The sequence below is a fragment of the Castor canadensis genome, chromosome 9 (genome assembly GCF_047511655.1).
Source record: "Castor canadensis chromosome 9, mCasCan1.hap1v2, whole genome shotgun sequence".
Lineage (NCBI taxonomy): Eukaryota > Metazoa > Chordata > Mammalia > Rodentia > Castoridae > Castor > Castor canadensis.
Window position 1 is genome coordinate 82,212,096 of NC_133394.1, and position 18,058 is coordinate 82,230,153.

General features: G+C 33.9%; 1 protein-coding gene across 14 annotated transcripts in view; it reads right to left on the reverse strand.

The window, feature by feature from the left end:
- Positions 1–18,058, reverse strand: part of Ptpn13 (protein tyrosine phosphatase non-receptor type 13) — a 198,664-nt gene that overhangs the window by 15,675 nt on the left and 164,931 nt on the right. For all 14 annotated transcript variants that reach the window (XM_074041824.1, XM_074041827.1, XM_074041825.1 and 11 more), the window contains 7 exons: positions 12,349–12,419; positions 9,911–9,972; positions 7,486–7,576; positions 6,660–6,797; positions 6,088–6,176; positions 3,116–3,159; positions 254–357 (listed from right to left, as the gene is read on the reverse strand). In XM_074041824.1, coding sequence (XP_073897925.1) covers positions 254–357; positions 3,116–3,159; positions 6,088–6,176; positions 6,660–6,797; positions 7,486–7,576; positions 9,911–9,972; positions 12,349–12,419 — 599 coding nt within the window. The remainder of the gene's footprint in view (positions 1–253; positions 358–3,115; positions 3,160–6,087; positions 6,177–6,659; positions 6,798–7,485; positions 7,577–9,910; positions 9,973–12,348; positions 12,420–18,058) is intronic.

The following is an 18,058-nucleotide window of genomic DNA, read 5'->3' on the forward strand; positions in this document are numbered from 1 at the left end:
TTTGTTTCCATTTAAGATATTTAACATCTATTTATGTGTCAAGCCACTGAGAATTTTAGACTATAACTGTGCAAATAATTTGGTTATATAACTGAATACTGATGTTGTCTATGTGATTTAACTTCCCATATAAAACCAAATAGCAAACACATATAGTGAAATAACATACCTATATATATTCTAAAAACTGTCATTTTGAGCACTTAATTTTCCTATCTATTATTAATGAAAAAACTGCTAATAAAGTTCTTGCCTTCATCAAAATCTTCATGGTTCGCAGTCTCAATTGGCAATTCGCCACTTCCCCATGTCATTTCATCTTCATCAGATTTCCTTTCTTGTGTCTTCTGAGTTAAGCTATGCCAACAAAACACATTTGGAACATTTTATCTTTGTCCCCAAAATAAAGTGAAGTATTATGGCCCTGTACCACATATTCTATCAACAATTACTATAGTATTTAACATAGATTTTTTTCTGATAAAAAAAAAATCCCAAATCCAAGCCAGGCATAGTGGCAGGTGCCTGTGGCTACAGCTGCTCTAAAGGCTGAGGCAGGCGGATCACCTGAGCCCATAAATCAGGGACCAGCCATGGCAACATAGTGACACGTTGTCTCAAAAACAAACAAAAACCAAATCAAAGCAAACCAAAACCCAAAACAGAACACCCCTATAATCTATAATTTTTGATATTTGTTGGTAGTTTAAATTGAACTGGGTATACAATAGCTTAATACAATTCAAATTTATTTGTAAAGAGACTCAAAGTCTTTGAACTTCAGATTGGATGGAGAAGATAAAGGTTTAATTTCTATCCTTTAGCATGGCTGAGTGATTACTTCCAGCAGCTGTCCACTCTTGTGGATGTATCTTAAGTTATTTAAAGAAGTCATTATTGAGGAACACAATCTTTTGTTACAGTTAGAGGTCAGTACAAGTTCTCCTTGCTCTAGGTGTGCATAGCAGATGCCATCTGCTATGGTTTAGATCTTAAGTGTCCCAAAAGCCCAGATACTAGGCTTGGTCCCCAGCTGATGGTGCTATTAGGAGCAGGTGGAACCTTTAAGAGATTGGGTTTAGTGGAAGGAAGTGAGGTCACTGGGTATGTGCCCTGGATGGGAATATTGGGACATCAGTCCCTCCTTTCTCTTTGCCTTCTGACCAACTTGAGGTGAGCAACTTTCCTCTACACGTGCTATTCACCATGATATTCTGCCTTGCTACAAGTCCAAAGCAACAGGGCCCAGGAACCAGGAACTGAAATTTATGTAACTATGAGCCAAAAAACTTCTTTTGTCCTTTAAGATGATTTATTTTAGGTACTTTGTTACAGTGACAGAAAGCTGACTGACACACCATCCTTGGTAAGGGAGATGGTTAGAAAAGAGGAACTAGGTAGAACAATAATGTTTGGTGTTAAGGTGGGATGAAAAAGGATTAAGTACAATCTGAATACCTTTTTAACTTTCTGATAGTCAAGGGAACTAAATAGCTTTTGTCTGATGATAGCAGTATATAACATTAAAGCAGGACATGGACTAGTGCTCCCAAAATGTCATTAACAGGGAAGCAGTTATGTTGCTTTTATGTTTGATATTTTCCTCTGCTCCACCTCACTAGGGGTCACAATGAATGCTTTCTTTACAAGCTCTGTAGCTATGAGGTTGGTTTTGCCTTCTAGTACTTTTGTCTTTGCCTACAAGGATTTATTTTGGGGATCCTTCCATCAGGCATTTATTACTTTCTCATTCTTTTGAACAGCTGCTCAGTATTTCATTGTATAATTTCAACCAATTTATGTTGCTTTTATGTTTGATATTTTCCTCTGCTCTACCTCACTAGGGGTCACAATGAATGCTTTCTTTGCAAGCTCTGTAGCTATGAGGTTGGTTTTGCCTTCTAGTACTTTTGTCTTTGTCTACAAGGATTTATTTTGGAGATCCTTCCATCAGGCATTTATTACATTCTCATTCTTTTGAACAGCTGCTCAGTATTTCATTGTATAATTTCAACCAATTTATTGTCCCTCTTATGGTGTTTTGCTACTGTAACAATTTTAGTTACAGTATTTAGTTATTTTATAGTAATTAATATTCTATGAGAACATGCTGTGGTAGAAATGCACATATATGGGAGTAGAACTGATTCTTCAACATTAAATTGTTAGGTTGAAGGGAATATACCTCATTTTTATTTATTACTCCCATCTTTGCAAGATACACTATTATTTTGCTTACATTAAGAAATAATAATGATTGTGACTGTAATACCCTTCATGATTTTAGTGAGGTTAAAACAAAAACAAGTGCATTTAAGAATTAGTAATATGAAAAATTACATTTTAATAAGTGTTTCCAATGGTCTCCCCAAGAGATAATACTAATTTATCTTTCCTATTCTTCCCCCTACCTTTCCAACAAAGCATAAGATAATTTCTTTTTGGGATATTTGTTAATCATTCATTATAAAACTGTATTCATTACTTTATTAATAATATGTACCTCCTTATCTAACTTAGTAAAAATTTCAATGTCAATCTTCATTTCTAGAAAAATGTAAACAGCTCCACTGACTGTGTAATTATTATCTAATTGAAGCAAAATTTATGTATAATAATTTTGCTAGACAACAATATGTATAACCTTTCCCTAATACATACTATTACAAAAAGTCTTATTTATATTAGAAACTATTTTCAAAGAGAAATTTTTTGTGGGGTTTAAGTTTCTTAACTTCTTTGCTTTCATTTTCTTCTAATGAAAATTAAAAAAACATTAAAGTGTAGATAAACAGACAAAATGAAAAAAAATGAAATAAACTACTTGTAATCCTAGCAGAAGACAAATAATTATCATCATTGTTGGCCAATTCTCTTTTTGACTCACTCTTTCAATCATTTTTTTTTAACCCAAGTTAAGAATATATTGCTGTTTTTGGAGCAATAGTATAATAAACACATTTTTACATGTAAATAGAACTTGGAACAAAAATTTGAGAACAATGTTTCCATAATTTACTCAAATTTTACTTTATTAGAAAAGAAAAGGAAATCTTAAGTCTTCAAAAAGAGAATGAAAATGTTATAGACACCTTGAAAAAAATCAATTTCTTACCTTTCACTGTTTACTTTTTCTTCATAGCCATTCATTTTAGCAGACTATAATAAAGAGAAGACAAAATCCAAGTGTCCATTGCAGCAAAAATCAAACAATTCATGTTTATTTTTCTCTGTGAATTATTTCCTATACTTACTGCTATTACTCACCCTCATATTAAAAAGACACATTTGGCTGTCAAATAATACACTCCACAGTGGCTGAGGCATCTGAGGTGGCCCAAAAATTCTTGCTGTTCCTGTTCACTCATCTTCGTACTTATCTTTTCTTACCATTAGTTAAATTTGATTCTAAAGCAGACATCCCATCTACTCAAAAAGTGCTAATTTATTATTTCTGTAGATGGACTGCTCCAAAATGTTTGGTTTTAAGCATCATGTATTCTAGGGCATAAACTTGCAGGATCTATGTATACTTTGTTGGGAAGACAAATTATGTAATATTCCCTAATAACTATTAGAAATATTCTCCCTCTATGAACTTGAAATTTTTAGATTTTTCCTGGTTTCATATGCTAATTCTTCCATGTGAACTTTAGAAACAATCATTTTACCAGGCACCATGTCTCTAAAAAAAGGTGAAATATTTTAAAGGGGCATGTTTAATTTATAGATAATTTCAGGGAGAATTTAAATTTTGGGTTTTTTGATAAAAAAATAAACATTTTTCTTTAATATTTCTTTTATACTCTTTTGTAGAGTTTTATTTATCATAAGGCAGGTCTTGAAGATTTTTGGTTGAATTTATGCATAGAACTTTGTAACTATTATGAATGAAATTTTACTTAATATTTCATAACATATTTTTATAAATAGTTATAAAATTCATAGGTCCAAGCCCTTATCCCCAGTGTGGGTGTATTTGGAGACAGAGACTTAAAGAAGGTAATTAAAGTTAACAAGGTCAGCCAATGGGGTCTCTAAACCAATGAGACTGGTGTTTTTTTAAGAAGAGGAAGAGACACCAGGAGTGTATCCACAGAGAGGAAAGGCCATGTGAGGGCACACTCAGAAGGTGGGCACCTGCAACTTAATGAGAGAGGCCCTGTCAGAAACCAAACCCTGTTGGCACCTTTGTCTTAAACTTTTAGCCTCCATTAACTGTGGGAAAACAAATTTCTGTTGTTTAAGCCACTCAATGTACGGTATTCTGTTAAAGCAACCTGAGCAGACTGAGATGGGCTGAAAACTCAAAAGCCTGCAGGGACCAAATAATATAAACCCATGAAATGCTTGGGAGAGATGGGATAGGACACAGAAAGAAAAGTTGGAGTTTATGAAGAAGTGGTCAAACTTCAGGTCACTTGAATTTTGGAAAATTATTTCTGTCTTGTGTTAATGCAGAGTTTACAGTACAAAGGCAGAATAATAAAACAATAAAAAAAAAAGAAATTAAAAATTGACTAGTAGATGGCCAATTTAATCAAATCAATGATGTATATTAATAGAACAGAGTAATAAAAATGCATCAAGATGAGGTAAACTTATGTGTACACATGTAGAAAAAGGATAATCATCTATTATTAATTCAAAACCAAATTTTGGATGATGTAATAAAATGTGTATGAAAAATTATATATGTAAACAATATCCATGCTTTCATATGTATAATTGAAGGGTAGAAACCAAGTTTTAACAACGGCTACCTCAGATGACTATGGAGGATAAAAAAAGGAATTTACATTTATAAATAATTCTGTTTGACATATCTTTCAGAATGAGATATATTTTTCATTAGTTCTATTTTTTGGGGGTGAGTTTTGAACTCAGGGCTTCGTTCTTGCAAAGCAGGCACTCACTAGAAGGAGATATAATTTCAAAATCAAAACAAAATGATAATGTGTTTTCTGACATCAATTTTTGTTATAGCGTAGTCCTAGTAAATAAGAATCTAAATATTAAGAGTTTTTCCTATTTTTAAAAGACATTTGACATGACCTTTTTGAAATGGCAATTAAAGATATTTATTCTCTTTAATTAGTTAAGAGACTTTAGAACCATATTTTAAGTGGCAAAAATATAATTCAAGTCATTATACTTAAAATGTTCAGAAAACCTTTTCCAAAGTGCCTGTTGTTAAAATTATTAATATTCTGAGAATATGGAAGAATACTTTAAGCAAAACCACTAGGGAATAGTATGTTTTGGGAAATTCAATATTTGTATATTATATATTTATAGTTTAAGAAATAGTAGACATAAGCCTTCTTGTGTATATACATATTGTCAGTGTTTAATGAACATAACCGTGTATATAAGATTGTATCAAAGTCTAAGAACCCAAAGCTGTGTAGTTTTGACAATTTTGAGGAGGTGAAGTAGAAACTAATAGGGATAGTGAGAATTATTTTAGAATAATAAGCAAGATCATCATCAGTAAGATGATGATGGCTTTGAAGAAACTTCATAGGGACCCACTGTTTTATGCCTTTCCCTAGCACGATGTCCCAGAAGATCACAAGTTTTCAGGTTTTAAATAGGAAATTGAAAAGCTAACCATCACAAATTTTTAAAAACTAATTATTTCTTTTCTTTATCTTTCTTTTTGGTGGGACTGGTTTTTTAACTCAGGGCTTTGCACTTGCAAAGCAGGTGCTCTACTGCTTGCGTCATACCTCCAGTCCATTTTGCTCTGGTTATTGTGGAGATGGAACTATTTGCTTGGGCTAGCCTCAAATGGCAATCCAATCTCAGCTTCCCAAGAAGCTAAGATTACAGGTGTGATCCATTTGATCTTTGTTTTTAAAAAAATTATTAAAATTCTTTTATTTAAGAGAATTGACTAATGATCCTTTCACTGGAATGGGATGACACTTCAATGTAACAAATAAAAAAATTAACCTACATTTTCCCCATAAATATAATTTGTCAGTAAAACAAGCAACGGACTCAGATTATTTTACTTTGGGGTTGAAACACAATTTTAACAAGGTCCAGTATCCTAGGCCATTTATCTAGACATTTCCTTACCTCAGTAAAGTCCTCAGGTAAAGGTGAACCATCAAAGTCTGTGTCTTCTGCTTTTTCTTCTGATAACATGCCATTCATTTTCAGTGTACCTAGGAGAGAAATATACAGGTCAACAGGAACTAATGAAATTATTGAAGCAGTAGGAACATTTTCATTTGCCCAAAAAAGAAGGTGGTAAGTGGACCAATATCCATAAACAGTTTCAATGTTCTAACTGGAAAAGTTAGTAATAAGTGACATGGTACATGTCAGTGTAAAATTTCTAGTTAAACTTATCTACTAAAGTTGCAATGCCTTGCCTCAGTTGAAGGGAAAATGTTTGGACTGATACTTCTAGAAATAAAAGCCATGATGTTAGTCATATATTTTAAATCTCACTAATGAAGTAGCCTTTATTAGATTTACCTACATATATAGGAAAGGTGATAACAAACCCTATTTTATTTCTGAAATACTAGCGAACAATTGAGGAGTAGAAAAAAAGCTAATATATTTCATATTTACTGAAAAAAATTCCTCAGAGATGTTCTTGTACTCCTTAGTGTACTGATTGATTCATCTGATTCATCTACCTGGAACACAGGCACCTTCCACTGCATTGTTCTGCTGGAAAAGATTTTGGGCTTCCTCATCCACAACATCTAGCAGAGACTGGATAACTTCAGCTTCTTGAGGATCATCATAGATGTCGTCATCTTGTAGATCAGGTTCTTGAAAAACAGTCATTTACATGTGGTTTTACTTAAAAATACTGACATGAGAAGGGGACAAAGTGTGAATTGGAACATGGTAGGTCCTTTTAAATTTTAAGCATCTACTCTAAAAGGCACCGTGGTCACTAATACAACCCAATCACTTTTAGAATAACTCTGGCACTATGACAAAAGACCACACAAATGCACCTTAGGAAGAATAAACCAAAATCAATGTTGGAGATATACCTTTCTGTAAGTCATTAGTAATTTGATGTTTATTTTCTTAAATCAAATTAATCTGAAATGATTAATTCATGAAAGAAACACAAAGAAGTTATGTTACAAAGTTTAAGGCTCGAACAGGTCAGATGAAATAATCTCAAGTGGATTTTCTAAACCATTAGGTAGCCTGTGAAGCATTGCTTCACAGAATACAAGAAACACTGCTGACTTTGCAGCTTTGTGTTTCATTACTTAGAAGAGTCTCACAGATGAGTGAGAACAGATGCAGGACATGTGTACATTAATGCAGTCAGCAATATTAGTTTCATATTCTTTTTATTCTTTCATTTCTTTGAACACTAACCTTTCCTTGTAAAGCTACAGTAATACATAAGGCATAATGGATAGGGTAATGAATATTGCTTGGTTACCTGAACATTAGGGTATTTAGATTACTTAGATGACTTATTTGGGAAACTACCTTTGGACTCAGTCAAGTTTGCTGACCCCCTCATATGAGAAGAACATTTTCCTTCTGTGTACAAAACTTCAATTATTTCTTCTCCATTAACCTAAGGCATAAAAGCAAAGCAAATCATCAGATTACTATTCTGTGCCCTCTCTTCTTCAGTACCAGATCCACTTTACATCTCCCCAACTTACAAGGAAATATCAGTACAGCGGATCTGCATTGACATCATCGAATAATATCTGGAAACACTATGTTTAGTAACATTAAATCAATTATTTTTATTCTAGGAATTTTCACAACATTTACTAATATGAAATTTGAGTTGTTAAAAGAGGAATATATTATGACTATTAAACTTATTACACTACAGAAATCCCTTACTTGAGGCATAGTTCATGAGATTTGTCTTCCAATGAACATTTTAGAGAAGTTAAATAGGACTACAAAAGCTTAGCAGTTGAGATAAAAGGAAGCAAAAAAAAAAAAAATCAACTTTTTTCTTTTTCTTTTTTTTTTTTCACACATCAAAGTTTTTTATTATGCATCAACTTTTTTTCTTTTTGAGACAGGGTCTTATAATATAGCCTGGACTGGACTGTCTCAATTCGTGATCCTCTGGATCTCCATCTCCCAAGTAGCTGGGATTATGGACTTGCACCACTGTGTACAACCTAGAATATAACTTTTTAATGCAATAATAATTGTGAGGCACTTTATGAAGCATATTCTATAGAAATAAAAATGTTGCTGTGATGTTGCTCAGTGGTAGACTACTTGCCCAGCATACCTGAGGAACTGCGTTTGATCCCTAGCACTGAAGAAGGAAAGAAAAGAAAAAAAAGAAAAGAAAAGAAGAGAGAGAGAGAGAGAGAGAGAGAGAGAGAGAGAGAGAGAGAGAGAGAGAGAGAGAGAGAGAGAGAGAAAGAATGAATGAATGAATGAAAGAGAAAGAAGAAGATTTGGGCAATTTGTAAAGTTAAGTGATTAGGATAAAGTAAAATAAAAGGTTCTGATTTACTCTGAAAGCCCCCTTTTTATTAAAATAAAAGGACACATACACAACAGAATTATTTCTTCATTAAACTAGTGAATAATAATGTAAAAAAGCTTCACTGGAATGTGAAGTCCCATTTTTCATGAGAAATTCATAGTCTAGACATTTACATTCAAGGATAAAACACTGTCAGGAAAACTCCCAGAAGATCTTAGTTCTAACAAAAGATGTTGGCAGACACAACAATGAAATTCCTGGTTTTTAGAGTTTTATGTCAATTGAGAAACTGTACACTTCTTTCATTACTATGCTCCTATTAAAAAGAAAATAAGCATGATATATCATGAATAACACCTTAGAAATGCATGAAAATTCAGTTGCTTCAGCTATGTGAAATTGAAGACCTTCTGAATAAACACAGAACAGTCAGTGTTGTAGTTTAATCCAAACATATACTAAGAAATTTTATTTTTGTGTCACAATCATTTCTGCAGTAACATTTTTTCTGCTGTACTATCTTTTCAAGGCTTGCTAAACTAAGTCACAAGTGTGAAATAATACAAGAAGTTGAAAGGCACAGAACTATTGGCTTCTGGTCACTAAATTTACTTCCTCCTTCTATACTAAATTGAGCTCATGTCCAGGATCCTGTTGAGATGGTAACATTTTTCAGATACTAGAAAAGCAATGTACTTTATGTAGGAAGACATCTTGCATTTATATTATGAGCAGGCATTTGTATACTGAGGTTCAGAATAGATGTATGGGATGAATTTAGGGTAAGTATTCCAATATTGTGAAAATCCAGCTGTGAACATCTCTGAAAAGTTCATTACATGCCAGAAAGAAAAATCATAAAAATAAAGGTTAACTAATAAATGGGCAGATTCTAATCAGACCTAGAGAACATGAAGTGGAATTTATTATGTGTTAAAATAATTTTGTTAAATTATTCCCAGATTTCTCTGTGCTAATCTTAAAAATGATTTAAGCTCTCATTTTATGTATAAAATATTTCCTGAGTCTTTCAAAAGCAAGTAAACCTATTTTTCCTCACTAGTAGTACATATTTAACATTTGTGGGTCACTCCTGGTCAATGCTAACCCAAAGAAGAAATTCTATTAAATTACACTTTTTTTTTTTTTTTACTGTGACCTAATGGACAACTGAAGGAACTGTGCACATGAATAGAAAAATCTCAACACCAATGTCATCTACTTAAGTGATTAGCTTATTCAGAGCTGAGAATGCCAACAGATGTAGGTTTACTTGTATGAAGGCTCTATGTTGTGTAGTTTACTTAGCAAAACTTACCATTTCCCAAAATATTTATTGTATCTTAAAAAATAATTAAATATGAAAAATTTGGTTCAAAGCACAAACAACCTGGTTATTTAGATAAGGGGATATGACATGAAAGAATGTGGTTTTTTACTTGCCGTGGAGAATGAATTCTTAGGAGTGAGGGCAGGCTGGCCACAAGGCTCTACACTATGATGGCCTGAAAGGAAAACAGAGAAAGTGAGGGGATGAGCAGGACAAAATAATGATAGAGATTTGTTCAGGATGATACAAATCTCTGCCACACTGAAGCTATAATTCAATTAAGAATTCTGATACATAAGAAAATAATTAAAGAAAGCCCACATTTCTGAGGGTGTCATAATTTTTATTAGCATACTAAAAGAGGTCACATTACAAAGTGATATAAACCAAGTAAATGGAATAGAATATTAGAGAAGGGTTTATCCCAAAGAAAAAGCCAATTTCTTTAAAGAAAATAGTTTGTAAAGAAGCTCATTTGGGGCTGGATGATTCAAGTGTGAGATACTGAATAAAAATGACCCTAATTGAATGGGACAGACATTCTTGTGCTGAACTCTATTCACTTCTCTATTGAAAGGAAGATAGCAAGTGCTCATCTCATTGTATAGACTTTAACACAGGAAAATATGTTGTGCATGCAACTCAAAAGAACTTTATATTTAAAAGCAAGTGCTTATTTTTAGCTCAAAAATTCAGCATAAAAATTTAGTACATATTATAAAAATGAGTATATTCTGTTTCTCTTATGGTTAAAAAATTATATACTTAAACATAATTTGATTCACTAAATTATATTTTTAAGAGATATGAAATGAAATGGCAGAGTTTGGAAAAATTAAAACAAACAGGCACATGAGTTCAAGGACCTCTATTTGAGAATGGCCTAAAAATAACTCTGTCTAGGAAGATGACAGTTGAGATGGAATTTTTATGGATAAATCTCCATAATTTTATAGTTGATATAACAAAGAATCTAAAAATGTCTTTTAATATTACTTAAAAGCAATATAATATTGAACCATTGGTTCAAAAAAACTGTATTGGAATGGAGTAAGACATAATAGTATATTATTAATCTCTACTTTCTGTGCCCTAACTGCCTCCTTTTCCTTTGTGTCCTCAATCACTAATCTGCTTTCTGTTCCTCAAATTTGCATTGTCTAGAATTGTGTATAAGTGGAATTGCAGAGTGTGGACTCTGCTTTTTTGGGGGGCAGTACTGAGGCTTGGACTCAGGGCTTTGTGCTTGCTAGGTAGTTGCTCTACCTCTTGAACCACCCCCCAGCCTTCTGTATGAGTTAAAACCTGTAAAGAAATTCGTTCCATGGGAATTAACTCAGAGAATCTAGTAAAAATCTAGCAGACAGAACACTAGGTGGTTTCCACAAGGGTGCAGAACACTGGAATGTTACAGAAAGGAGCCATCCTAGAGGTTACTAGTAAAATCCTCTTTTTTTTTTTATTTTGGGCAGTACTGGGTATTGAACTGAGGGCCTTGAGCTTGCTATACAAGCACTCTACCACTTGAGTCATATCCCCAGTCCCTAATAGTTTTATGAGATAGTCTGGCTTTAACATGAACTCAGTGACACAGAGCAGCAAAAAAAAAGACTCCTACATTCTAGCTTTTAGAAGACAAATGACTATAATGCAAAGCCTTTTTAAGCTACTGTTGGTATTTAGATACTATTGCCTGGTAACCTAAAAGATTAGTGATACCTGAAGTACTGAATTTACTTTTTGAATGCACTAATTTCAACCACATTCCTTGATGTCTAACATTCCTATTATCTTGTACTAGCAATAAAAGCTACATTTATGGCCCCTGATTACATAAATTAATATGGAATGAGACTTTCTGGGTTTAAATTCTGGCTCTACTTTTTATTAACCCTGAGAGCTTGGGCAAGTTGCTAAATTTCTCTGTGCCTTGGTTTCTATAAAATGATAATAGTACTACTAGAATTATGGGGTTATTGTGATGATTAAAGCACTTAGAAGAATTCTTAGTCCAGAATGAGCATTAAAGACAACTGCTACCACAATTATTACTACTGCTATTTCTATTATTATGCTAGAATGTAAGATAGATACCTGTTTGCATATTGCAAACATAAGTCCACAGTTCCTGGCTCAGAGAAGAATTTCAGTAAATGTGTGAATAAATTACTATGTAGCAAGCATGATGGTAAGTGCTTCACATATACTATTTATGCTTCTATATAACTTTATAAGATAGATACTAATAATTTTCTTATATTGATAGGAAATAGTGGCTTATATTTGGATCAAGCAACTTTGCTAAGGTTACACAGAACTTAAAAACTCAGGTTCATTGGGTTGCAAATTTCATGGTCCACTCTATTCTTCAATTTTCCTATCATATATTGAATTTCAGAGATGCTTCCATTTAAATATAGTGTTTTTTCACTAGATCTTGCAAACATTCCGGAAGGGCAGTAAAAACATTTTAGTGACAGCATCCAACCTTGCTGTCCAGAAAAAAAAAGTTACCATAACTACTTGTATCATAAAATCAATGTGCCCTTACCATTGGCTTTGGTTGACTTTGGTGCTGAAATGGCAGATCTCTTTGAACTGGGGACCACTGGATGACCATCTCTGTGTATAAAAAAAGAAAGGACAATTGCAAAGATTTAAGATAATTTGTTTAAATATCCTTTGAAGCATCTGTCAGCTAGTTTCAGAAGTTTTATTTTGCATAGGCTTCAAGTGGTCTAGGTACCCTCTGACGCTGTAGTCAAAATTTATGAGTCTTCATGTATGGATTTCTAGAGGGAGATATTCATGACTAAAGAATGACTTCTTCATTCCATGATGTAGCCCAGGATGGCCTTGATAGCTAGATCCTTGTGCTTCCACCTCTGGGTGCTGGGAATAAAGATGTGTATCACCATACTTGCAAGAATGACTTCTCTCATTTAAGTACTGACAAGGCCCAACCCTGCTTAGCTTCTGAGATCAGACAAGATTGGAAGCATTCAGGGTGGTATGGCTGTAGACAAGAATGACTTCTTTACACAATCCTTCTTTGGATTTTAGTTTAACATATCACACTATTTCCATTACCATTTAAAAGACTAGTAATAGCTGAGATACAATAACTTAGCTCACTGCCACTTAATAGATAAACTAACTTAGAAGTCATAGTTGACAAAGTCCTTGAATTTGTTTTTCTTTTAGAGTAAAAATCTAGATAAAGTATTTATAGTCAAAGGATTATAAGAATAGTACCATCCAAAATGAAAGGTAGCCAAAAGGATAACACCTTGGGAATGGGGACTGGTATGTAATCTTATTGTTGCTGATGCTTGAGGGAAAGGGAGGTTGCCCAAAGTATACAGTGTTGGCAAAAGCAATATGCCACAGGCTCTAAGTATCTCTGTATGTTCTTGCTGGATAGCTCAAAATGCAAAGCCCTGACTTTTTTTTATCTAGGCCATTTCTCTAGGTAGGGGGATGAGGAAACCCTCTCCCCAAACAAACCAAACCAAAATAAAACAAAATAATAATAGTACCAGTTCTCCAGGCTGCTCTACAATATTCTTCTCCTGTAATAAAACCCATCGCCTATGCAGGAATCTACTAGATCCACATACATAATCTCCATGTGCTTTGGAGGATCTGTGGAACTAATACCCACACCATGCACACCATGCTCATGCTGCTTGCTGTAGCATTAGTAATAAAGTCTTTAGTCTCTGATTTAGGAGTTTATGTCCTCTGTAAGAATCCATGAAACAATAACAAGCTAGGTTATTAGCTTGCAAGTAGGGTAAAATCCAACACCCTTTACAGTTCTTCAATACAGATAATTACCACAAATATACATGTCTCCATTATTGCTACCCTGTGGAGTTTGAAGATAACAGGGAATACATACAACAGTAGAGAGAGAGCTGGAAGAATGAAGAGGAAAGTAATTGTGATTACCACTATAATATCTTTAGTACAAAGGCAAAAGAAAGTATCTGAGGGCTATGTGAAGAGTGGCTACTGACTTTGAGGCAGAGCATTCAGACATAAAGTTAGCAGAGATGTTAATTTTAACAAAAATATTTCCATGTTGTTTGAAGACTTCCCTTCCCCACTAATTATCAGTCAGCTAGACTTAAAAAAATAACTGCATGCCAATTCAATTTTTTAGAAACACAGAGTCAAGGATTATATTCAAAGAAAAAGTGCATAATCTAATTTAAAGATTCAGAAGGAACAAAAAGTTTATCAATGATTTAATTAACAAATCTCCAAACTTTGAAAGAAATAATTCACAGACACAATGGTGGATTTTCCACTCATTTAACTTGGCTTATTATCTTGAAAGCCTGGATTATATATATTGTAATATGCAAAATGATGGCCCTCTAAAGATGTTTATATTCTAAAGATTATGCTCTAATCATTGGAACCTCTGAATACTGTTACTTTATAGGGCAAAGGAGATGGGGAAATTATCTTGGATTATTAGGATTCCACTGTAATCACTGGGGTTCTAATGAGTTAAAGAGGAGGCAGGAAAATCAGAGTCAGGGAGTGCAGTGATGGCTGCTTTAGGACACAAAGCAAGTCTCAACAAATTCAAGAAAACTGAAATAACCCCCTGTATTATATCAGATCACAATGGAATAAAACTAGACCTCAACAACAAAACACATGGAGACTGAACATTATCTGCTGAATGACCAATGGATGACCAAGAAAATAAGGGAAGAAATCAAAAAGTTCCTAGAATCCAATGAAAATGAAAACACAACCTACCAGAATCTGTGGGATATAGCAAAGGCTAGGGAGAAAGTTCATAGCTACAAGTGCCTACATTAAAAAAACCAGAAATGTCTCAAATAAACCTAATGATGCACCGTAAGCTCCTAGAAAAACAAGAACAAACCAAACCCCAAACCAACAGATAGAGAGAAATAGTAAAGATCAGGGCTGAGATCAATGAGATTGAGACCAACAAAACAAAACAAAACAAAAAACAAACAAACAAAAAACTATAAAAAGAATCAATGAAACAAAAAGTTGGTTCATCGAAAAGATCAACAAGATCGATAAACCCTTAGCCAACAGGACAAGACAGAGGAGGGAAAAGACCCAAATTAATAAAATCAGAGATGAAAAAGGGTACATAACCACAAATACTAATGAAATCCAGAGGATCCTTAGAGAGTACTTTGAAAACCCATATTCAAGTAAACTGGAAAATCTAGATGAAATGGATAAAATTTATAAATGCATATAAACAACCAAAATTGAACCAAGATGGTATTAACCACCTAAATAGAATGATTACAAGCAATGAAGCTGAAACAGTAATAAAGAGCCTCCCTATAAAGAGCCCAGGACCTGATGGATTCATGGCCAAATTTTGCCAAACCTTTAAAGAAGAACCAATACCATTACTCCTCAAACTTTTCAGGAAATAGAAAGGGAAGGAACACTATCAAACTCATTCTATAAAGCCAGCATTACACTCATTCCAAAACCCAATAAATATGCAATCAAAAAAGAGAATTACAGACAATATCCTAAGTGAATATAGATGCAAAGATTCTCAACAAAATAATGGCAAACAGAATTCAACAGCACATGAAGAAGATCATACAATATGACCAAGTGGGTTTCATTCCAGGGATACAAGAATGGTTCAACCTATGTAAATCTATAAGTGTAATAGAATATAGAAATAGAAGCAAGGACAAAAACCACATAATCCTCTTAATAGATGCAGAAAAGCCTTTGATAAAATTCAACACCATTCCATAAAAAAGGTTCTGAAAAAACTAGGAACTGAAGGAATGTTCCTCAACATAATAAAGGTTATTTATGACAAACCTATAGCAACATTATACTAAATGCAGAACAAATGAAACCATTCCAGCTCAAGTAAGGAATGAGACAGGGATGTCTACTTTCCCCACTCCTATTCAATATAGTTTTGGAATTTCTAGCCAGAATAATAAGACAAGAGCAAGAAATAAAAGGAATTCAAATAGGGAAGGAAGAAGCCAAACTATTCCTGTTTGCAGATGACATGATCCTATATCTAACAGATGCTTAAAAAATCTACCAAAACACTATTAGAAATTATAAACTCTTTTGGCAAAGTAGCAGGATATAAAATTAACATACAGAAATCATAGCCTTCCTATATAACAACAATGAACAGACTGAGAAAGAAATCAGGGAAACAATCCCATTTTCAATAGCCTCAAAAAACAATAAAGTACCTTAGAATAAACTTTTTTTTTAAATAAAATTTTTATTAGGATATATTCACTATATGGGGGGATTCATAGTGACAATTCTAATTAGACTAACCTTGAAAAAAAATTAACAAAGGAAACCACAGACCTTTTTAATGAAAACTGTAAACCACTTAAGAGAGAAATCAAAGAAGACCTCAGAAGATGGAAAGATCTCCCATGCTCATGGATTGTTAGAATCAATGTTGTGAAAATGGCCATATTACTGAAAGCAATCTACATGCTCTATGCAATCCCTATCAAAATTCCAATGACAGCCTGCACAGAAAAAGAAAAATCGATCCTGAAATACATATGGAAACACAAAAGACCTCGAATAGCCAAAGCAATTCTGAGCAAAAAGTCCACTGCTGGAGGCATCACAATACCTGACTTTAGTATTGGCACAAAAATAGATAGGTAGACCAATGGATCAGAATAGAAGACCCAAGCATAAACCCACACATTTAAAGACAACTGATCTTTGACAAAGAAGCCCAAAATACACGATGGAGAAAAGACAGCCTCTTCAAAAATGTTGCTGGGAAAACTGAATATCCACATGTAGAAGACTCAATTAGACCCCTGTCTTTCACCCTGTACCAAAATCAACTCAAAGTGGATCAAAGGCCTTAGTATAAGGCCTGAAACTCTGAAACAACTTCAGGAAGTAGTAGGAAATATACTGGGAACATATAGGCTGATGGAATGAATTCCTAAGTAGAACTCAAAAGGCTCAGTATCTAAGACAAAAAATGAACAAATGGGACTGCATCAAACTAAAGAGCTTCTGCAGAGCAAAAGAAACAGTCAGTAGACCCAAGAGACTGTACACAAAAATGGAAAAAGTCTTTGCCAGTACTCATTCGATAAGAGACTATCCAGAATCTACAGGGAACTAAAAAAACTCAACCCCCAAAGAATAAACATCCCAATGAAGAAATGGGCACATGAATTAAACAAGGAATTTTCAAGGGAGGAGATACAAATGGCCAGTAAATACATGAAGAAGTGCTCAACTTCCCTGGATATAAAAGAGATGCAAATCAAAACTACACTAAGATTTCATCTCACCCCATTTAGAATGGTCATATTCAAGGTCAATAATAACAATAAATGCTGGTGAGGATGTGGCGAAACAGGAACTCTTTCAAGCTGTTGGTGGGAATGCAAATTAGTACAACCACTATGGGTATCTACCAAAAGGAACATAAGTTGGGACACCTTACACTGATGTTCATTGCAGCACTATTCACAATAGCCAAGCTTTGGAAACAACCCAGGTGCCATACAACTGATGAATGGATCAAATAATTGTGGTATATGTACACAATGGAATTTTACTCAGCCATAAGGAATAATGACATGTGGTTTGAAGGTAAATAGATGCAACTGGAGGACATTATGTTAAGTGATGTAAGTTAGGCTCAGAAAGACAAAGGCCACATGTTTTCCCTCATATTGGAAGATAGATTCAAAAGATAAACGTATACACAAAAACAAGCATGATTATATACAAATTCATAAGTAGAACAAATTTGTAATAGTGGAACTACTCTATGGAACTCAGGGAAAGAGGGAAAGAAAAAGAGAATGATAGAGCATAAGTAATATTGTAAAACATTACATCTATGAAGGTAGAGGATATAAGGATGTGTATTGAAAGCTGTTGAATAATGGGGAGTGAGCGGTAAAGGGGTAAGGGAGAGCAATGGAAGGGGCTGAATGGACCAAAGTAAAGTATACCCACAGTGGGGCTACCGTGAGAAACTCCTTTGAACATCAACTTAAATATTAATTATGAAAGTCATGACTGCAAAATAGGTACAGTGTGTGTACGTGGGTATTGTTGGGAGGAGGGAGGGTTGAATGAAAGAGATTAAAGTGAGGGTATGTGGTTGAAGAACTTCATATACCTATATGAAATTATAAAAGAAACCTCTTGCAATTGCTTTAAGTGGGGTGGGGAGGGGGTTGGGGGGACAGACGATGGGT